The following is a 23,969-nucleotide window of genomic DNA, read 5'->3' as shown; positions in this document are numbered from 1 at the left end:
TTTGTATTGTATTTCTATTTTTTTTTTTTCGATGTAAAACTGGCTAATCTGCTAAAACTGGCGTGTAAGTCTAACAGAAAATGCTAACTGCAAATAACAACATGAGCTTTTTTCCAGAATACAAAATACAGAATACAAATACAAATAAAATCTGAAATTTTACTCTATTCTTAAAATTAAATTTTCAATTGAAAACTCATAGCTTTAGAATCGATTTCAGAACGCAGACAGTTGTTTCGATATTCAATGTACTCCAGACAAGACTCCTAAAACAAAATTTTGAATTGAATCAAGGAGAAACCAAAATTCTAGAAATAAATCTTCTAGAAAAGGATTCTCCAAGGGAATATTTGAAAATTAGAAAATGACTAGCAATAACATTCGACATAAGTTAATAAAGACTTCGCGACCCACCAAAAATCAGCCTGCGACCCACCAGTGGGTCGCGACCCATAGTTTGAGAAACGCTGCTCTAGGGGAATTTCTTGTGGAGCCACTAGATGAATTCCTGTCGGCATTGCTGGTCAGTAGGTCGGCTTCAGAGGCACGTTTTCCTCCATTAGGGAAATTTGTGCCATTAAGATTATTAAATTAATTAAAATTATTAAATCAATTGAAATTAAAAAAATTCTAATGGAGTTCCTGGAGGAATACCCGGTGGAAATTTCTCAAATAATTCTTGGCGGAACTATAGTCAGAATTCCTGTATAAATTCATAATAAAAAACTTTCTATGGTAAACTGTGGAGGAATTTTCGGTGGAATTGTTGGAGAAATTTCCGGGAAAATTCCTGAATGTATTTCCAAATGAGTTCCACTTCGAGTGACATCCTTGGAGAGATATACTACAGTGAATTTCCTGGGGAAAATCTGGTGGAATTTCCGGGAGGAATTTCCTGAAAGAGTTCTTTGTGTAGTTCCTTGTAGAAATCCTTGTCGAGTTCTCGGGGGAATTCCCAAAGGAACAGAGTTTGTGGATGGCGAAAATTGACAAGAATTTACGTAAGAAATACCTGGTGAAATTTTTTAGCGGGAATTTTTGGGGGAATTCTCAAAAAAAAAATGGTGTTTGAAAGAAATATTTAAAAAAAATCACATAGTGTAAACCAAATAAATAGTTGGTGAAAGTCCCAGGTAAATTCCCGGAAGAGTTTCCAAAAGAATTCACGATGGAATTCTCAGGGGAGTTTCTGTTGGAGTTCCCAGAGCATTTCCAAGGTATTACTGGTGTAATTACCAGATAAATTTTCGGTGTAATTCCAAGAATAATTATCGGGGGAAAGCACTGAATCATATCCGGAGGATTTCCTAGAAGAGTTCTTGGTGGAATTTCTACAGGAATTTTCAGATATTTTTTTTACGAAGTTTCTGGTGGAAATATCAAAAGGATTGTTTGAATTTCAACAAAAATTAGTTAAAGTGGAATTCAGAGGGTGAATTTAAGAGGAATTTCGCGTGAATTTTGTGGGAATTATCAGTTGTTTTTTATGCAATTGTACGAAAAACAAAATCCAGAAATAATAAAGTTTTTTTTATAAAAAAATATTTCTCAAAGTATTTTCTTAATATAAGATTTCAACTAGTTACAGTAAAAATCTCAGCTCAATCGGAGCATTGGATGTGGAGAGTGAGATGTATGAAGTGAGCAACTTTGCTCAAAAATAGGTCAAATTGTCAACCTTGTATGGAAAGTCGACTTTTTTTTCCTTCACGTTTTCGAACTCAGGGCATGATTCTACACTGCAAATGATCACCAGCTTACCGAATTCAAAAATGCTGTCTTGTGTAATTAAAGGCTGTTTTTCTTTACAAAGTTCTCAAGTTTGGAGCCTTATATCTCCGCTTCATGTAGTCCAATTTTGCTGAAATTTTGACCACGACCTACAAATATCTATAAAATTTTAAACATTTTCCTTCTTCCGTGAAGATTGCTACCCAAATTTCTCAAATTCCATATCTATTATTTTTTTTAACAAAATTTCACAAGTTTTTTTGTCTATCCTATGTACACTGAAAACAAAAAAAATGTAAGTAACAAAAACAAAGTAACAGAAAGCTAAGTTTCAAACTAATGCCAATTTCTTAAAATTTATGTATTTTTTATCATTTTCGTAAAAGTGATATCATACTGGTTGTGAAAATCAGGAAGCGGAAGAATTAATGTATCGAATTCGACAGTTGAAATTCTTATACATTGATATGCAAATGTTAAAAGTTTATTTAAAATTCCGTGTCCGATTCTACCTTTCTACATCTGCGATGTTTTGCTAAATTATAAAAAAAAACGTCGATGGTTGTCAGTGTAAAATGTTGCACGTTTTGAAGAAATTTATCAAAAGTCATCAGTTTGATTGTTTAAACATTTCAGTCGGGTAATGCTCAGAAAATGTGCTGACTACCAGCGAGGAAAAAAAAGTCAAATCACCAGAAATGCTTCTAAGACACCCACGACAATGTAGCATCCACCGAAGTGATCTTCAAAATAGTTTTCCCACCCTGATTTTTCACACACAGGCCTATGATCCACCGAGAGGAGGCGTACGCAACCCATAATCGAATTTCCCCCCCATTTATTAATCCATTCATTTAGGTACGGACAGCCACCCAGTTCGCTGGGTAAGCTTCAGAAGGAGAAATGGCCACCACCGATCGCCACAAAACCGATGCGGCGATGGCGAACGAGCGAGGGGGTAATTGAATTTTATGTGTACCTCCACTGAAGTCCGTGGATTTTTTCTTGATCCGTCAATTTTGTGCCTTTTTGTGATTAAGTTTAACTCACAAAACTCACAAAATACTCGAAAACGTTTTGAAGTTTTAGTGTCTGCAGTTGCTAATTCCGGAGGAAATTTTGGTCCTGGATAAAGTGTAAGCGTGCGGCAACATTAATCGTCATGTGACCGGATCCCCCTATCGAGTGGTTGTTGACGGTCCAGCCAGGAGAAGACCACAAAGAGTCCCCCACAGCTACACTATATTCGAACTGCGGCTGCGATGACGAGTCGGGTTGCAGAACGGCAATCCCCGCCGAACGACTGTCATGTGGTCCAATGGTAGTGAAGAAATCTACGACGGAAACCAGCACTTGGGTGACATAGGTCGTCATTAAGGTTTGATCTTTCCTTTTTATACTAGTAATAATACGTTTCTATGAGTACGCACCCAATCCAAACCAAAATTTCAATGTAATCAATTTTTTGATATTTTCAAGTGATTTCAGTTTCTGAGTACTCAAAGTTGACCTCATAACTTTCTCCATCCAGAATGGGGGGAGATCTATCTAATTTATTTTGTTTATTTTTTCATAAACTTATTGGATATTTGGGAAATGTAAGGTTTGTATGAGGGGGGATCTGTAATGCTATTTTATTTTCGTTTCAGAGAGCGAGTAATGGCGCTTAAGCCTAGGCTTTCGAGCCCGGATACAGATCAAATACCTGTGTTCCATCCCAGGAGTAGGCATACCAATGGAGTGCGTATTAACCTTCTTAGCTTCACCACTCCCAACGATCTTGTACCTAATCCTCATTCCCCTGATAACGAAACGGTTGGTACGGTTGTCCCCGTTTCATCAATCCTCCAATTCGAAAACTTGTGTCAACCATGTTATTCATACGTGGGTAATCTGATTGCCACAATTTTTTGAGTTATCTTTGAAACCATTAGTCTGCACAGTGGGCCTGGCCGTTTTAATATTTGTATCACATCATACCTGATATGCTGCAAATATTAATGATGACAAGAAAATACCAGAAGTAATTTCGGTATTTCCAGGATGCTTTTCAATACTGGCTGTGCAAGCACTAGATTAGATTAGATTAGATTAGTACCTCCACTGAAGTCCGTCCTTGTCCTGGACTTTGTAGTACTCGTAGATGAAGGTGCCGTTATTGTTGTGCTGCAGCTGGTGCAGCTCCTGCTGTTGCTGTTGTTGGAGTTGCTGCTGTTGCTGCTGATGGTGATGATGTTGCTGCTGTTGCTGTTGTTGCTGATGGTGAGCGAGGGAGTTGAGGGCAAGACTAGAATTGGTATTGTGGTGGGTATCGTCTTCCGGCGACGACGATTGTGTGTTGTGGCTGCCATTGGTGCCTCCGACCGGACTACTGCTGGCGGTGCTGTGGCTGTTGTTGTTGTTGCTGTGCGCACTGATGCTGTTGACGGTTAACATGGCGGCGGCTGCGGCAGTGGTGGAGGTAGCTGCTGACAGTGGGTGTTCATAATACCTGCGAAGATGGGGTGAGGTTGCCCCCCACGAGAAGAGAAGAAACGGTGATGATGATTGGGGAGGAGTTCGTGGTCGATTGTATTCGTGTAAGGGGAAAGAAGGAGGGGATTTTGGGCGGGGAGTTCCGCGGTATTCAATTGTACTTACCGAGCGTACGCTGCCTGGGTGGCGCTGATGTGTGCGATGCTATCACTGCTCACCGGATCACCAGACATCGGCGATTCGGGGTGCGATACGATTCGACGGCTACATGGGAGAGAAAAGTTCACAGGCGATTGGATTTTTTGTTTTGTTTTATTGCGTAGCCATCTATGGGCTTCCCGTAGCGGTAGAGAGGAATGTCTTCATCAGGGAGTGTGCTTTCCGATCCGATCAACAGGTAGCTCTTCGAGCTATGGATTTCAAGATGTTATCTATACGTGTAATGATCTGCCTATAGTACTGCCCTTCCAAAGCTCCAAATAGTATACCAATTAGACCTCAATGATTGCAGTAGAAGGGTTTACAACATAGCACCGCTATTTCAAATCTGGCACACAGGTGACTTCCGGTTGCTCAACCATCTAGCCCATAAAACTGCAACCAGCCTACCTTCGGAACGGCAACGGAAAGAATTTGCAATAACAATAAAAGGGCGGGTCACCTCGAACATAAATGGCCAATGCCCAACCAACCACTTCGCAGTTGATACACTAAGCGCGATCCAGATTCTAAGTGCAACAGAGCCAGGCACGCTCCGTGGCACATGCATTGATTAGTGATAAATGGTCTGAGGGCGACTGGCAAAATAAACAAAATATATAGACTGATTTATGATCGTAAATAAAAATTACTACCACTAGAAATTAGCATACAAATAAAAAGCACCCAGCAACTTTACATACATGATTAGTTTGGCGCAACTTGGGTGTCGGCGTAGGGTCTGCCTCCAGGGAAGGAGCTTGCACCACGTTGCACCATTATTGCACTAGTCAGTCAGTAGTGAACTCTCGATCCGGGGTCTGACCAGAACTCAATTATTCTCGCTCCCTCGCCCTCATCCAACCCCGCCGCGCACCAACCACCGAAAGGAAGCAATTTAGTGCCACGTGCGAGGCCCCCTTATGCCAACAGCATTTGCACCCTTTTACGTCACTATTAAGACCACGACGATTCGCGGCTGTGCGCGATAGCTTTACGGTGCGCAGACATAACGACAGGCCGGCCACACTCTCGATCGTGAGATAATTACGATCAATTTCGAGATTTATTCACCCCCGCCGCAGCCACCGTCCTGGCGCTGGTCGTGCGATGTAAAACATAAGTAAACAATTTAAGTACGAGGATCAGCAGTGGAGGACTACACGCAACCTGAGATTGGCAGATTCTAATACATTTGGGTATGAAACATATACAAATATTGTATTAGGGCCTTGCAAATACAAAAATTGGTAGGTGGCAGTATACCAAAAATTGTATTGGCTTCCTAGAACCTGGAAAAGGAAAATTTCGCATGTGTGCGTGTACTCTGTCGCACTGGTTTCTCATTATTTGTTCTATTTTTAGACTGATCATGGCAGCAGCGGCGGCATCAAATACCAATACATGTTTAAAAAGAAATACGGGCGGCGGCGGGAATCGAACCGAGACACTATCATGGTGATACACGGTATCCTGCGCTCTAACCAGCACGGCTATAACTGCACATGAATAGACAAGAGGCTGAAAGCCATCATGATCAACACAAACGTGGCTTGGTGATGGAAGTGATACAGCCGCCACACTGCACAATGGGTCCAGAGCCGTATTTGCGAAGACAAAACTGTTTAAGCTTCAGCTTTAAGTTTTTAGACACACATTGTGTTTTAGAAAGTTTATTTTCATTTGTTGACCCTATTCCCTATTATTGTTATGTTAGGGTGGTTCGTCTGGTTAAACTGATTCAAAAATCTGCTTTCTAATAATTTTTTTTGCGATGCCATGATGGATGGTGATGGATCGTTTAATTAGAAATTCCACCAATAAACGGCAAATTTTAAATTTCATATATCTCAGGACTCTCACCACTTAGAAAGTTGGTGTCTTCGACAACGTTGTTAAGTGAGTCAAGGGCTTACAGTTAATGGTCCACTAGGCGACGCTAGTTACACATTTGCAAAATCATTCAAATGATTGATATTTTTTCGCGAAGTAATCAACAAGCTGTAAGTTTGTTTTCTTTGAACGTGTCTAAGTCAAGTCAAAGGTTTTTCAAAGAGCTATGTATTAGTCATAATTGTGCAATGTCGCATTTCATTCGGTTCACTTGATCCAGAGATATAGCAATTAAACGAAGAACACTCAAATATGAACTACTTTATTAGAGTTGCTCCAACTTCATGTAAAGTTATCCAATCGAGCCCAAATTTGTACCGTTTATAGCTTACTAGTTGTGCAACTGGCAGGAAAAAATTGAGAATATTTGGTGCATTATTGAAAAATTTACAGCTTGCTGAATATATTTGAAATAATAAATTAAAGTTGCATGCTTCAATTAATTCGTAACTAGCGCCGCCTACTGACAGAACCTTGAACCAATCAGCTAATCAACTGAGCGGCCGTAACCAACCTAACAACATCGCCGAAGACATCAACTTTCTAAGTGATCTGAGTCCTGAGATATATGGAAAATAATATTTGTTTGCTCACTAGCGCTGCCTTGTGGTGGAATTTTGGATCAAACGACTCATCATTTGTTAGTTCTTGACCAGCCAAATAATTTCGAAGACACCAACTCTCTAAGTAATCAGGATGATGAGATATTTGGTATAAACATTTCATCAGTGTTACGTCTGTCTCTGGTATGACAGATATCACAGACAGCAAGACGTAGCACTGGCGAAATTTCCATACTGTACATCTTAGCACCATGATTACTTAAATATTCGGTATACTTGGCAAAGTTGTTAGGCCAGCCAAGGTTTTACTGGTGATGGGCCGTTTGATTTAAAATTCCACCACTAGGTAGCGCTGACGATAAATTAATTATTATATTCCATATATATCAGAACTCTGATTACTTAAAAAGTTGGTTTCTTCGGCAATGTTGTTTGGTTTATTAAGATGTTTCAGTTGATTAGCTGATTAGTTCAGGATTCTGCCAGTAGACGGCGCTAGTTGCAAATTAGTAGAAGCATGTATCTTTTACTTATTATCTCGAATATATTCAGCAACCTGTAAGTTTCTATAATGTGTAGGGAATATTCTCAAATTTTCTCTGCTAGTTGCACAACCAATTAGCTATAAATGGTACAAATTTGAGCTCGATTGGATAATTTTACATGAAGTTGGAGCGACTCTAGTAAAATGTTTCATATTTGAGTGTTCTTTGTTAAACTGCTATATCTCTGGATTAAGTGAACCAAATGAAATGGAATTTTGCACATTTATGACTAATATATAGCTCTTTGAAAAACCTTTGACTTGACTTAAATATGTTCAAAGAAAATTAAATTACAGCTTTTTGATTGCTTTACGAAAAAAAAACATTCATTTCCATAATTTTGCAAATGTGTAACTTGCGCTTCCTTGTGGCAAAATTTCGAAACAAGTGGGCCATTAACTGTAAGTCCTTGACCTACCAAACAACATTGTCAAAGACACCAACTTTGTAAGTAACCAGAATTCTGAGATATATTAAATTTAAAATTTGCTTGACCTCTAGCACCGCCTAGTGGTATATACAAAAGCATGCTAAGTTTTAAAAATTGCCTAAAACATGTTTAGCAAGTTGTATCCTTTTATGAAGCCCACCAAAACTATTCAAATTTTGATTACTTGTTCCTCAACGAGTTTGATTTAATTGGTGCAAATTTGGGCTTGATTGATTATTCAACTTTACATGAAATTAGAGCCCTTCTATCTATATCTAGTTTTTGACTTCCGTTTATCAAATTACTGTACCTTAGGACCAGAGCCGTAGCGTGGTCCCATGGCGCCCTTGGCAAGCATCCAGATTGGCGCCCTACAACATTTGAACATTGCTAATTTGCATTTTTTTTTCGAAGTTTCTTAAGTTGGATTTTGTTTGTTCGGATGAGTTTTTGTTGAAATCTCTGGAAAAAAATCCTGCTGGAATCACTGAAGGAAATAAAGCTAGAATCTCTGGAGGAATTACTGCTGAAATATTCGGAGAAATACCTGATGAAAACCCGGGAGACATTTGAGCAAGAATTTCGAATGGAATTCATGGAATAATTATTGCAGGAATGCCTGGAGAAGTTCCCGAAAAAAATACCTGAAGAAATACTTGTAAAAAATGTAGAGAACCAATGGAAGAATTTCTGGAAGAATTTTTGAAGGGATCCCTAAAAAAGTTTCTTAAGAAATCTCTGGAGGATTTTCTAAAACAAATTCTTGGAAGGTATTATGAATCCCTGGAGGAATCTAAAAAAAACCTTTGGAGAAATTTTGGATCAAATCCGTGGCAGATTTTCTAAAGGGATACATGAAAAAAAACTGAAATAATTCCAAATTTATGATTTTTTAGGAATTTATGAGGATGAAAAGTTTGCCAGAGGAATTCGAACAGAAATTTATGAAGCAATCTATAATGAACATGGAACAATTTCGGAATCAATGCAGATTTTCTAAGCAATATGAGAGATTTCTTCTTTCTAAAGGAATCTGTAAAAGACTTTCTGAAGGAAATTGGTTGAATTTCTAAAATAATTTATAGATGATTTTCTATAAAAAATCCTGGAAGAATTTTTGAATGAATTCTCAGAAACATCTATAAAGAAATCGCTGGAGGAATTTCTAAGGAAATCTCTGCAGAAGTTTCTATAAGAACTCATGACAGATCCTTAATCCTTATCCGTAATCCTCAAATATATTTTTGCAGGATTCTCTAAAAGTATTTCTGGAGGAAACTTTGGAAAATTTAATGAAAAATTTATTGAAAATTTTTCTGGCAAAATCCAGGAAAAAATTGAGAAATAAGAATTGAGAAATCATCAATCATCAAGAAATCATCAAGTATCAACCCCTAAAAGATTTAATAAAGGAATCTGTGAAGGAATTTCTGTAGACATCGTTGAAAAAAATCTGAGATTTTTTGCAAGAATATCTGCAGAAGTTTCTTAAAGATACTTTGAAAGATTATCTATTTTTGATTTATTTTTTTAATGGTTTTGTGAAAAAGTTTCGGTAAGAATTTCAGGATAAATTCTTTGAAATTTTTTCAAAGAAATCCCTAGAAGAATTTATGAAAGAATTTTTGGAAGATTTTGGGAAAGAATGCTAGCAAGAAATTCCGAAGAAAAACTAGGTGAAATTTATTGAAAATTCCAAGAATATTCAATTTGTTTTGAGAAAATAAAAATAAAAACACACTGATAGTTTTTGGGTGAACAGTGTTTGAATGGTTTGTGCTAGATTTAAAAGAGTTTAATCCCAACAACAATCGTAGGTATGAACTGAAAAATAATATAAATACTTTTTGTCAACACTGTAAAACACTTGAATGAATGCGACGAATGACCTCGGAAGTAACCTCAAGACATTTCCAAGTGAGAATGTTGTAAGAAATTATCAGAAAGAAACTTTCACTGGAATTCCGAAAGCATATTAATATTGCTTTGCTCATTGAAAAAAAAATAAAATAAAATAGTTTCTCAAAATAAAATACCTAGTAGATACATTTCCAGGTAACATCGTGGTAAACATTCAAAATAATCTAGAGAAATCTGATTTTTGAGAAATCGGAAGAACGTAAAAAACACATGATCAATCTTAGATACTTTAAAAAACAGTGAAATCTTGATAACATTCATCCTGTTTGATTTTAGCCTTAGGGCTTTTCGGCGCCCCTCTGAGGCTGGCGCCCTTGGCGGGGCCAACCTGGCCAACCGCACGCTACGGCTCTGCTTAGGACTAAGCGAACCGAATTAAATTAAATTTTGAAAGTTTGTGACTAATGTATTGGTCTTCATGTATCGTTGGACTCGACTAAAATATGACCAAAGGCAAAAAAGTAGCAATTTATTGAAAACTTTTCGAAAAGTTCTAATGATTCGAATGTTTTATCCAAGGGATGAAAGTCTCTTTAATAAAGACAAATCAATCAAATCAATCGAATGTTTTATTTTTGTAAATTTGCTATGACTTTGTAAAACATTCTGATATTGTATAGAGAATAATTAATCAGCACTTGATTGACCATAATCATTTCACAATAATGAAAAAAAAAAGAAATGACAGAACTTGGCAGAAACATTTTTGTCTTCGTAAATACGACTCTAGACCCATTGTGCACTGAAAAGCCCGCATCCAGCAGGTTGCTGTTTGCAAGTGGAAAATTCCATGTAGACAATAGGACGCGAAGCTCAGCAGCGAAGCGAAAGTTATTTTTAGACGCAACCCGGTTCAACTTCTCGGGTTTGAATGAAGGTGTTTGTGTGTAGTGGTATGGAAGCTATGGAACCGTGTAGCGCATCTTAATACAACGAATGGATTATGATTTATCACATTTTCTGTACGTTTTTAATACATAAATTGGTAGAAAAGGCATATCGCAATTTTTGGTAGCTTTTCTTGTTTTGCGTGTAGGTTTCTGCTTGCGGTCAGGGGAGGCGGGCGTTGCACTGACTGGAAGAACATCTCTTTCCAAAGAGCATATGAGTGTTCAAACTCGAGTTGTAATTTATGTTGCAAGTCAATGTTGAACAAGTTTATCTCAATGATGATCGGAAGCCGCAACAACAGGAAGAAACTTCACTCAAAATCAGGTTACACGGTTTGGCTATTCCGCCATCAACCAAGGGCCATGCACTACGAACTGAACGTCATCTACACTTGACAATAGTCACAAATCATAGCGGAATTATTGGGGAAATTTTCAGCGAAATTCCTAAAGGGATTACCACAGGTTCCAGAGGGGTTTCTGTGAAAGTTTCAGCTAAATTGCTAGAGAAGCTTCCAGCGGGATTCCTGGAGGAATTTCCTGAACTTTTTTCAGTGGAAGTCCTTGTAGAATTTCTATCGGAAATATTAGAAGAAGGAATTCATGGAGGCATTTCTAGTGGAATACCTGAAGGAATTTCCAGTGGAATTCCTTGAGGAATTTTCACAGGAATTCCTGGAGGAATTTTCACAGGAATTCCTGAAGGATTTTCCAGAGGAATTCTTGGAGGAACTTTCAGAGGAATTCCTAAAGGAATTTCCACAGAAATCCCTGGAGAAATTTTCTGAGGAATTCGTGGAGGAATTTTCAGTGAAATAGGTATGATTCTTGTAGAAAATTCCATTATGATTCCCGGAGACTTTCCAAGTGGAGTTCCTGGAGCAATTTGCAGTGGAATTCCTGGACAAATTTCTAGTGGAATTCTTGGAGGAATTTCCAGTACAATTCCTGGAAGAATTTCCAGGAGAAATCCTGGAGGAATTTCCAGGGGAATTCCTGGAGGAATTTCAAGTGGAATTCCTGGAGGTATTTTCAGTAAAATTCCTGGAGGAGTTTCCAGTGGAATTCCTGGAGGAATTTTCAGTGGAATTCCTGGAGGAATTTCCAGTGGAATTCCTGGAGGAATTTCCAGTGGAATTCCTGGAGGAATTTCCAGTGGAATTCCTGGAGGAATTTCCAGTGGAATTCCTGGAGGAATTTCCAGTGGAATTCCTGGAGGACACTCCAGTGGAATTCCTGGAGGACACTCCAGTGGAATTCCTGGGGGACATTCCAGTGGAATTCCTGGAGGAATTTACAGTGGAATTCTTGGAGGAATTTCCTGTGGAATTTCTGGAGGAATTTCCAGTGGAATTCCTGGAGGAATTTCCAGTGGAATTCCTGGAGGAATTTCCAGTGGAATTCCTGGAGGAATTTCCAGTGGAATTTCTGGAGAAATTTCCAGTGGTATCAGGTATCAGGTATCAGAAGGCCGGCTCCAGAGGCACGTTATCCTCCATTTGGGACATTTGTGCCATCGCCATTCATATAAGCCTATTTCATCATTTACCTGAGGGAGAATGGGACAAGGGATGGAATGGGATTAGGAAAGGGAAAGGTGATGAAATAGGAAGGGGTACCATAGAAAAGGGAATGAGCGCATAAGCGCAACGAGAGCTCATAGCCCATACCACAACGGGTTTAATCAGTGCCCTGAAAAAGACACTGTAAAAAGCATAAGCGTAAAGAGTGCCTATAGCTCATTGGAGGTAGCTTGTGACGTCAAGCGACTTTCAATGTGACATTGAAAGGCACGGCATCGAAAGCATCCTCAATATTCAAGAAATCACCCAAGCAAAACCTGCGTTTAAGTTAGTACTTTCTTGAAAACATATACAACTTTGTGTAAAAGAGTCACTGTGGACATCCCAAATTGGGAGGCATGTGAGTTCACATGAATAGGCATGTCTGCCAGACGAACATCACAGATGTGATAATCGACAATGCGTCTCAAGCATTTCAGAAAGAACGAGGTAACCAGATAAATCTGAAACTCATTCCATCTTTACACAACGCACGCACCCTTTCGGGATAAAACTGTGGAGTAATTTCACGCCATGAAAATACCCAATAGAAAACTACAATAGTTCAACACATGTTTGAAATACTCAAATCCCTCTGGAGAAAAATAGGACAAAACCCCATTTCCTCCTGGAGATTTGAATTAACCAGAGCTTTTTAGGCCCACTAAGTCGATTATATAGCTATAATTCTCAAGCGGAAACTAGAGATTTGTAACTATACAAAAGAATGATTTATCCGAAGATATATTGAACTTGAACAGATCAGAGTTCCATTCAGGAATACCTCTTGCAGTCCGCACAGACCGCAGAAGACAAGCTTCTTTCAAAGCAATAGTTATGGTATACCATAATGGAGGGCGTTGTAGGTACAAAACCACAATGAAACTCTCTTGGAGTAGCAATGGAAGCGAGTTATCCACAAAATGTGGTCGCAACCAATTAGTACAGGTTCCCTAGTTCGTTGAGCAGGGACGCCTGAATACGCAAATTTTGCGAAGGATCACTCAAAAGTGCAAAGAAGGTCAAATGGAGACTCCTCATCTGACACATGCCAATCAGTCAACTTATGACAAATTCTGCTCAAGCAGAGATTGGTTAGGTGCAATTCTATATCAAGATATCCATGAACTGGACTACCTAAGTAATCCATCAAACCGAAGCATCTCAAATTAATGTTTGAGCTAATTCAGATGATGTAATTATCATAGCAATACTGCCAAATATCAGCAAAAATATGCTGAATACAAGAGCTTGCTTGAAGACATCCATAAGGAAAGGTTGAAAAATACTGTTAACGTTATTCTAAGATATAGCATGCTCGAGGCACGACACTTCATTTATAATGAAAGAAGCAAAACTGAGTTTACAAGGTAACCTATATAGAAGTTACCCTACGAAAATGAGCTTTTTGAAGTAGAGCCACTTGGGCCACGAAGAGACGAACCAGCCAAGGGCTGAAAGTCTCTCTAATAAAGACAAATCAATCAAATCAATCACTTGGGCCACGCCCCCTTTTTCGCTGAAAATTGATCTGAGGTTTCCTAGCCGTAGCCACTACCCAAACTAGACAGGATTACACACTTCACAATCACAACACAAAAAGGAAACATCAACGACAAACCAATCCGGTGTCAATTGAAAAACGCCAATAGCGAAAACGCATTAAGCGAACCCATATAGGTAGTAATGTAAGCTAATTTACAACATTTGAATAATCCCGCCCTTATTTAGCCTCAAATTTGAGACTTCAAAAGGGCAACTGATTATCTCGGAGAAACGCAAGGTCCGCTGCACTATTGCTCCGGTTAGCGCAGTAAGGGCGTAATACTGTGGAGGACGCCCTAATTCTCCACAGGCTCCGTTTGTGGTTAGGTTTTTATTAGACCCCCTAACCATTCATTCCTAGGCACGGTAAGCATAAAGCCGCATAATACCATGAATTAGGGGTCACCTGTTTAGTGGACTCTTACCACTGGATCAGGCGATCCGTAGTGTTATTCTTAGCCAATTGAGACAACCGCTACCGACACTACACAGCTATCTAGGCTGATTGGGAAAAGAAGTTAGCATTGATGGTTAACTTCCGAACGAGCCCAAACAGCCCCAGTAGAATTCCTGGAGGAATTTCCAGTGGAATTCCTGGAGGAATTTCCAGTGGAATTCCTGGAGGAATTTCCAGTGGAATTCCTGGAGGAATTTCCAGTGGAATTCCTGGAGGAATTTCCAGTGGAATTTCTGGAGAAATTTCCAGTGGAATTCCTGGAGGACACTCCAGTGGAATTCCTGGGGGACATTCCAGTGGAATTCCTGGGGGACATTCCAGTGGAATTCCTGGAGGAATTTCCAGTGGAATTCCTGGAGGAATTTCCAGTGGAATTCTTGGAGGAATTTCCAGTGGAATTCCTGGAGGAATTTCCAGTGGAATTCCTGGAGGACACTCCAGTGGAATTCCTGGAGGACACTCCAGTGGAATTCCTGGGGGACATTCCAGTGGAATTCCTGGGGGACATTCCAGTGGAATTCCTGGAGGAATTTCCAGTGGAATTCTTGGAGGAATTTCCAGTGGAATTCCTGGAGGAATTTCCAGTGGAATTCCTGGAGGAATTTCCAGTGGAATTCCTTGAGGAATTTCCAGTGGAATTCCTGGAGGAATTTCCAGTGGAATTCCTGGAGGAATTTCCAGTGGAAATCCTGGAGGAATTTCCTGTGGAATTCCTGGGGGACATTCCAGTGGAATTCCTGGAGAAACTTCCAGTGCAATTTCTGGAGGAATTTCCAGTTCAAAGCTCGTCTATATATCAATTTAAGATTTCAAAACAAAATAAGTTCAAATATATTTAACATCGCTGAAGCTTGAACTAATGCGCAAGTCATTTTTCCTCGAACGCTATCGACACATCAAACCTGTTAACCGTTTTAACGGCAACCCATTAGTTTCACATCACGTTGACTCCACCCTCGAAAAAAATCCCAACTTCCCATTCCAATAACTACCCCCCTTATAAAATAAATATCCAATAATTCATACTTTGCACAACCGGCGACGTGTCCGTTCCATATTTGCATATCGATTTCCTTTGTTAAGCCCAGCCGGGCACTTCGGAGTGCAAGCAATCAACGATCACCGCACACACGGTCGGTCGGTGCCAGGGTCCAAAGTCGTAGAGCTACTGCCGTTGTTGTTGCTACCACGCCGCCGCCGTACCGAACTTATCAATAAACAACCGACTTAGATTCGTCGTCGTTGTCTAACCTCAAAGTCTCAGTGCTGCTGCAGAGCGCCTCGGGGTGAGAAAATTAATTGCAATGCAATATCCTGCATCCCCCTACTTGACTCCCCTCTTCGAACTGCGCCACCCAGCGCCAGCTCTAACTCTGATTTTCATGATTTAACAACCCCGGCGCAAAAACATATCCTCAAAGTCGAGCTTGAGCAATTACTTAATTAATAATATCGCGCAGCCGAACGCCACACTTGTGCAGATTGAAATAAAAAAATATATATGCTATTCGAGATGTTTACAGTGTTGATCAATACATTCGACCCATATTTGATGTTTCATTTGAAATAATGATTGAAATTGTATGAAATTTCTTCTTCTTCTACATCTACAACTACATCAAACGTCGAACAATGTTCACAACAAAAGAAAAAAAAAAGATAGAAAATAGGTTCCCGAAGGGAACCGAAGGGAACCGAAGGGAACCGAAGGGAACCGAAGGGAACCGAAGGGAACCGAAGGGAACCGAAGGGAACCGAAGGGAACCGAACCTCCGACTCCCTAATGAGTGGACGAGCGTTCCTGGCATCTAAGCCACGGAGCCACTTGGGAATTAGGCAACTGTTTCTGTGGTTACATTGGTTAAAGCTCTGTAGCAGCAATACGAAGTCGTGCATTCGAATCTCATCAGAACGAAGTGATCTTCTTATTATTTTTCTTTATGATTCTACATTCCCACTGGATCTTGACTTTTCTCTCTTCAACTTATTGTTCAATGAGAACTTTCAGTGAGAATTCTTGAAGGAACAACCAGAAGTATCCCTTCAGGATATTATGGTACAATTTTCGAATGATTGCTTGATAATGGTTCAGTAGAAATTCCCAGAGAAATTTTCGGAAGATTTTTAAGAGGAGTTCCTGAAAAAATCTTTGGAAGATTTTTTGAAGGAACCTGCAAAGGTTATCTTAATTTCTTTTGAATGCATTTCCGGAGACATTCATGAGTTTTGGGTAATTTCTGCAGGGATTTTTTCAGAAATTCCTCCCAAACATTGGTTAAGGTTCCCCAATTTTGTCTTAACTAATCCTTGGATCAATTTCTGAAAGTGAAATGTCTTGAAGGAATCTAAAGATATCATGGGAATTTCCCTAATAATCTCTTGTAGAATTTCTAAAGCAATCCTTGAAGAAAATCCTTTAGAATGATTCTGAGAAAATTTAGTAGGACTTCTGAACTTCTGATTCTTTTATCCGTGAATCGTTTTTTTTTTTTGAAAAAAGTCCTGGAGTATTTCTGAAAAAGTTCATGAAAGGTTTTCAGATGAATGCTTTAAAAACATTCTGGAGAAATTTCTATGAAAAAGAGTGAAAAAAAAAGTAGATGAATTTGTGGAACAATTCGTGCACGATTTTTTTTAAAGGTATTCTTGAAATATTTTCTAAAGGAGTGCATGCTACATTTTTGGATCCGTGCACTATTTTCTTAAGGAGTTCTTGGTGAAATTTCTGGAGGATATTCTGAAGTCTAAAAGATTTGTTGTAAGAATTTTTGACTGAATATCTTAAGGATTTAATGGATGATTTTTCAAAGTAAATCTACAAGGATTTTCTAAAAGAATTTCTTTGAAAATCACTGGGAGATTTTTTTTCAGGAATTCGTGAAAGATTTTTTAAATAAATCGTAGGATGGATTTAAGCAAGGGTCCATGAAAGCATGATCGAAAAATGTATGGAAGTTTTTTCTAAGTAATCTTTGGAAAAAATTGTAAAGAAATCTCTGGAGGAAAATCTGGAGATATTTCTGAAGAAATTATTTCTCGAATATATAAGAAGCCACGAGGGATATTTTGAAAGAATCCCTCGAAAAATGTGTGAATGAACCACAAGGGAAGTTTCTATAGGAATTGCTGCAAAAAAAGTCCCTGGAGGTATTTCAAAAGCAAACCAGGAAAACGCAATTTCTAAAGCAAACCCCGGAGAATGTTTTGGTATAAATCCTTAGAAGGTCGTTTGAGAGAATGCCTAAAGGAATATCTGAAGAATTTTTCGGAAAAAGATCTGGAAAAACCCCGAAAGAAATAGATTAAATCCCTAAAGGATTTTCTGAGGAAATCCCTGGAGGAATTTCTGCAGAAACTCATACACAACTTTCTTATTCAACTCTTTGAAAAACTTCTGGAGGAATCCTTGGTGGAATTTCTGGAGAAATTGGAAGTTGCTGTTGGAATTTCTGATGAAATCCTTGGAAGAATTTTCTGAAAAACTCTGGAATCCCAGAGCATCGCAGAAAAGATTACTAAGCTTCTGAATAAATTTCTAAAGAAATTTCTAAAGGAATCTCTGAACGAAATTTTGAAAGAATCTCTGGAGGAATTTCTGTTCAAATTCATGGATAATTATTTGTGAAAAAATGAGGAATTTCAGAAGTAACTAGAATACTATGAAAGAATTCTTTATGAAATTTGTAGAATAGGAGGAATTTCTAAAAAAAAACCTTGAGGAAAATTTCCGAATGAATCCATGGAAGATGTTTTGAAATAATCCCTCGAAAACTTTGTGAAGGAACCCCTAGGGCAGTTTCTATAGGAATCCCTGCAAAAAATCCCGAATGGATCTCACATGTTTTTAAAAAGAGTGTCTGCAGGTATTTCTTAAGAAAAAAAAACCAGCAATATTCTCCGACAGTAATTCAAATTTTTAAGAACAAAAATCTCTGAAGAAATTTCCTAAACAAACCCCGAAAAAATTTTTGGAATAAATCCGTAGAAGATCGTTTTAGAGAATGCTCAAAGGAATTGCCAATGGATTTTTCGGAAAAAATGTGGTAAATTTCCGAAGGATTTTCTTAGGAAATCCCTGGAGGAATTTCTGCAGAAACTCATGTATAACTTTCTGACATAACTCTTTGTGAAATTTCTGGAAGAATCTCTAGTGGAATTTCTGCAGACATTTAAAGTTGCTGTGGAAATTTTTGGTTAAATCCTTGGAACTTCCAATGTAACCTCAGCACAAATTTCCGAAGGCACTTTTGAAACATTTTCGGCAAAACTCTGGAATAGTTTCTGACACTACTTACTGAATCTCTGAACGAAGTTTTGAACGAAACCCTGGAGGAATTTCTCCTCAAATTAATGGATATTTTTTTTATCAAATATACAAAATGGAGGAATTTCAGAAGCAAACTATGAAAGATGCTTTGAAACAATTATTTGTGATTTTTTTAGAATATGAGTAATTTATTTAAAGAAAACCCTTAATACAAATTTTTCTGAAAAAGTCAAGAATAGTATCCGAAGGCATCGCTTATAGTTTCATTGAATTTCTGAATAAATGTCTCAAAAAATTTCTGAAGGAATCTCTGAACGAATCCCTGGATGAATTTCTGCTCAAATGCATGGATATTTTTTTTTTTTGAAAAAAAAAGTGGAGCAATTTCAGAAGTAAATCAGTCAAGATCCTTTGGAAGAATTCTTTGTGAAATTTTGAAGATAAGAGGAATTTCTAACGTTCTCTGAAGAAGATTTGCAAAAGAATCCATGGGGGACTTTTTGAAAGATTCCGTGGGCAAATTTTTGGTCGAACAGTCGGATTTTTTAGAAAGATTTTTTGAAAAATTACTGAATTTTTTTTTGATAAATTTGTAATAGATTCTCAAAACGAATGCCCACATTAATTTCTGAATAAATATCCAGAGGTATTTCTGAAGTAAACCTTAGACGAATTTCTCAAACAATATCTGAAATGATTTTTGAAAAATCATGAAGGAATTGGTGAAGAAATTCACGCCTGATTTTGTAAAAGAATTGTTTGTGACACTTCTAGGGGAACACATGGAAGATTTTCTGTAAAAAAAAACTGTAACATGATGATTTGATTTGGGCAGTTTAGTTTTCGTCAAAGACCGTCATGATAAAGTCTAAAATTCTGGGTTCACTCATTTAACATCGCAGAATTGTAACAAAAAGCAACCCAGCAGAGATTCTCATGATGGATTGAAGAATTGGAGGTATCTGCCAGCTTTTGGAATAAACCTGAGAGGGTTTTTCTATGAAATTCTTGGAGAAAACCCATGAGGAATTTCTTGGGTAATCCCCAAAGAAAATCCAAGATGTATGCCCGGAGAATTTTTTGGAGGGATCTACACTTTGTTTGGAGAAATACTGAAGGCTATTCTGTTCTATTAAGGCCTGGGATGCATTACAGGACATTTTTTGGGGGAAATTTGCTGGACAAATTATTAGAAAAATCACATGAGGAATTACTGAAAAATTGCAAAAGGAATTCCCATAGGCATACTTGGTGGATTTTCTGGAAGACTTCCCGAGAGGATTATTCTTCGGAAGTTTTTCCAAATCCTAAGAGAAACTATTGGAGAATACTTTGAAAATAATTCTCAAAAGTTTTTCTAGAGGTATCTGCGGAGAAACTTCTGAAACAATTTTGGAAAAATTTCCGAAGATTTTTTTGTAGAAATCTTTGGAAAGTATCCCGGAGAAATTTCCAGACGAACTCCTGTAGCAATCCCCGTAGGAAATCTGAGAGAAGTCCCTGTTGGATTTTATGGACGAATTCTCCGAAGCAATCCTGAAGACTTAGGGTGCAATTCCTGAAAAACTTCGTAAAAGGCGATTCTTATTTATTACCGTATGGGTTTGGGCCGAAGGGTCAAAATTAGGGTCGCCTGTTGTCCCGGAAAGTTTTTTTTTGTTTTCCCCTGATGCTAATTATTTTAAAAGTTTATTACTCAAGAACGAAGCATCGTAGAAACAAAGATTTTTTTTCTAGAAAATGAAGCAAATTTTTTCAGAAATCCAAAAAAGTTTAGCTAGAAAAGTTTTTCGCAAAATTTTCTACAGTTGAGAAAATTTGTAAAGAAAAGCCGGATAAACTATGCCCGAACTAGTGGAAAATGTTCAAAACAATATTTTTGAGAAGGTTATTTCATAAGCTTTATTCGCTAAAATTTTTAGAATGCATTTTTTCTCGCTTTTGAATCATGGCCAATTTTGTGGAAAATGTCCGAATGTGCCATAAGCCTTTTCTTTGAAAAATCATAACTCAAGGACGAAGCATCGTAGAAACAAAGTTTTTTTTAAGAAAATAAAAGCATATTTGCACAGGAATTAAAACAAATACAAACTAGAAAAAGTTTTCCACAACATTTTCTATCGTTGAGAAAATTTGTAAAGAAAAATCGGAAAAACTATGCCCGAACTTGCGGAAAATTTTTAATAAAATATTTTTGAGAAGGAAACTTCAATTCCAGTAACTTTTATGTTGTACTTTTTTTGTTCCTGAGTTATGGCCAACTTTGGGAAAAATGACAATATAAGCCTATATTATATGGTCGTTTTTCACAAAATTGGCCATTACTCAGGATCGAAATAAAGGACTTCCTAAAAGTTATAACAATTGAAGTTTGTAAAGTTTCCTTCTCAAAAATATTTTATTAAAAATTTTCGCGAGTCTGGGCATGTTCTATTTTAACTCAGGGACGAAGAATCGTAGAAACAATTTTTTATGATAATGATAGAAAATTTTCTCAGGAATCCAAAGAAAATATGAACTGGAAAAAGTTTTCCATAAAATTTTCCATAGTTGAGAAATTAAGAAAAGCCGAAAAAACAAAGGAAACTTTTTAAACTTCAGTTCCAGTAACTTTTAGGATGTACTTTCCAGGATGAGTTATGGCCAACTTTGCGAAAAATGACAATATAAGCCTATATTACGAATTTTCTCAACGGTGGAAATTTTTTTGGAAAATATTTTCCAACATTTGCTTTTATTTTTATAAAAAAATGTTTCTACGATGCTTCATCCTTGAGTTGTAATTTTTCAAAGCAAGGGCTTTTATGGCACATTTGGACATTTTTCATAAAATTGGTCATAATTCAGAACCGAAAAAAGTGCATTTCAAAAATTTAAGCAATGAAAGCTTATGAAATTACCTTCTCAAAAATATATTTTTGATAAGTTTCCACGAGTTTGGGCATAGTTTTTCCAGTTTTTCTTTACAAATTTTCTCAACGGTAGATAATTTTACGGAAATCTTTTTCCAGTTCGTATTTTTTTGGATTCCTGTGAAAATTTGCTTTCATTTTCTAAAAAAAAGTTGTTTCTACGGTGCTTCGTTCTTGAGCTATGCTTTTTCAAAGTAAGTAGTGTCAGGGGAAAACAAAAAAAAACACCTGAGTTTTCTGGATAAACAGACGACCCTGAATATTTCTCAATTTTTTTATTTATATATACATGTGAGGCTGTGTGGAAAAAGTTTCATAAAAATCTGAGACCCTTTGGCTCAATTTGTACGATAAAAAACACCAAATCTACCCACGAAATTTGTGGGAAAACTTGTTCTCGCTTATTAGGTTATAGAATCAGAATATTAGACTGTGACCATTATTTAGCACTCGGCAAACTGACTTTGATTACGTCGGCATGTAGTGATTTAGTGATGTGGACGACCGAACAAGTAACAGGAAAAAGTTTCAAACGCATTGACCCTTACTGTAGCGGTACTGGCGGTCGGTCCCCAAACATCTAACACAGAGCGCAAAAAGGTGTGGGGCGGGGATTTCGTGCATTTCTGCATTTGCAATTCAACCCCGATCTTGCGGTGTGAACGACAACAACGATGGTGGTAGTCGGTGGTGGCGGCGATTTATAGCGCGAAACTGTGTGCGCGCGGTGTGTTTGCAAACGGCCGGCCGAAGCGCGAGAACCCCCAGATTTATGGCGGGTCGGCATTGGGTGGAATGTGTGTCGAACAGACGCGATGCGGGATTCATGTGGTGCGGAAACTACGAAGTCCGACACAGAGTTGTTCGTACCTACAGCTGCTTGATGGGAGGGGGAGCCACGGCGAGGGTGGATTGTGCCAGTCAAAGCATTTGGCTAAAGGTCGCGTGAAATGCAAAATTGTGACATTGGCTGGCTTGGCAGGTGATTAATGGAAGTTTGGAAGCAGAAGGTGGACATGTGGCTGAGGTTATGTCGAACAGTTGTTTGATGCTTTAAGCGATTGAGAATGTTTTGATAGCGATCGATTTCTGATTCAAACGAGATCGAAAGGCGCTGTCCATAAACTACGTAGACTTTTTTCGGCCATCTCAGGCACCACACGCTATGTCCAAAGGGAAGTATTATGTAAACTGAATGTACCTCAAAATTTATTCGCTAGAACCATATTTTTGGACCTCTAGATTCAGAAAATGTGTGGTTTAAAATCATCCATCTTGGGTTTTTCCCCATACATTTTTATATGGGACGAAATTGACCTTAAAATGACTTTTTTCGACATTTGTATGGGAAAACAGGAAAAAATTCAAAAATATCAAAAAACTCAAGATGAATTATTTTAAACCGCACAGATTCTGAAACTATAGGCCTAAAGCTACAATCCTAGCGAATAACATTTGAGGTACATTCGATTTTCATAATACTTCCCTTTGGACATAGCGTGCACCACCACCCCCCCTCCCCCCTCTTACATTTTTGTGCATACAAAATTTTTGAAATTTGTATGGAACGTAGACTTTGGCCAGATCCCAACCCCCGGCCCCATAAGAGTCTACGTAGTTTATGGACAGACCCAAATTAATTGTTAATAGGATAACTAGAAGTTTTAAACGTGTTGATATCAAAAATTTCATCAGGAATTCTTCTACTTTAAAGAAATCACCGAAAGGATTCCTTATGCATCCTAAAAAACTATGTCAGATTTGTTTTCAATATTGTTCTCTGAATTTCCAACTTTTATCTTGTAATTTGTTGTCAGAAGTTTTTGGTATTTTATGAGATAATCTTTGAGAAGTTCAACTAGCACGTAGAGAATTTTGTCAGAAACACCATCAGAAATGTCTCGATTTCTCCACAACAGAATCAACCCATGATTAAGGAAGCTGTCACTTGTACCAACTGTTGCGCCATCGGGATCAATCTTCTTGCAAAACAGCAACTCCTAACATGGCTTCGAAACGCATCTCTACCCGGCAGATGATTTGTCATCGCGTACCAGCAGGTGGCAACAACGATTTGCAGATGACGAAATCACCGCTGCGCCTGCGCCGTGAGGATGATACGCGCAAATGTGTGCCCCAGTAGGAATTCCGCGATCTCTGACTCAATCAGAAAACCCTCATCGATCGAGTCACTCGTCGTCCTGCCTGCCATCACAGCCCGTGTCAGCGCAGACTCAGTCACTCGGTTAGCAGTTCCTAGACGACGCGCCGCATGGATGGTGCTGCGGACTAAGATTATTGATCCATAGCCAGCAGCCACCAGCTAACTGACTGACCGACAGCCATCTCTCCTGAGCTCGCTGCTGCAATTCGCGTCGGTCGTCGTTGTCGTCGTCATCGTTCGTCATCGAATGTCCGTCATCTTCCCGGCTGGCGGTGTGTTACGCAACTTGCCACCGAGTCTCAGCTCAGTTGCCGTTAAATTATCCCTGGCGGCAATTTTGAAATAATGCCAATAATAAACGCCACGGTGTGTTGCAACAATTAAACTATGTTTTGGCTTACCTACCGGGTGGCGGAG

General features: G+C 38.3%; 1 protein-coding gene across 10 annotated transcripts in view; it reads right to left on the bottom strand.

Annotated features, from left to right (window-relative positions):
- LOC109406167 (protein grainyhead) overlaps window positions 1–23,969 on the bottom strand; it is an 827,965-nt gene that overhangs the window by 308,707 nt on the left and 495,289 nt on the right. For 2 of the 10 annotated variants that reach the window (XM_062852846.1, XM_062852847.1), the window contains exons 2-3: window positions 4,372–4,470; window positions 3,830–4,222 (exon numbers count right to left, since the gene is read on the bottom strand). The exons of the other annotated variants lie outside the window; for them this stretch is intronic. In XM_062852846.1, coding sequence (XP_062708830.1) covers window positions 3,830–4,222; window positions 4,372–4,439 — 461 coding nt within the window. In that variant the 5' untranslated portion in view covers window positions 4,440–4,470. The remainder of the gene's footprint in view (window positions 1–3,829; window positions 4,223–4,371; window positions 4,471–23,969) is intronic. 10 annotated transcript variants of the gene reach the window in all.

The sequence above is a fragment of the Aedes albopictus genome, chromosome 2 (assembly GCF_035046485.1).
Source record: "Aedes albopictus strain Foshan chromosome 2, AalbF5, whole genome shotgun sequence".
NCBI classification, from domain to species: domain Eukaryota; kingdom Metazoa; phylum Arthropoda; class Insecta; order Diptera; family Culicidae; genus Aedes; species Aedes albopictus.
This window is presented reverse-complemented; position numbering and strand designations above follow the sequence as displayed.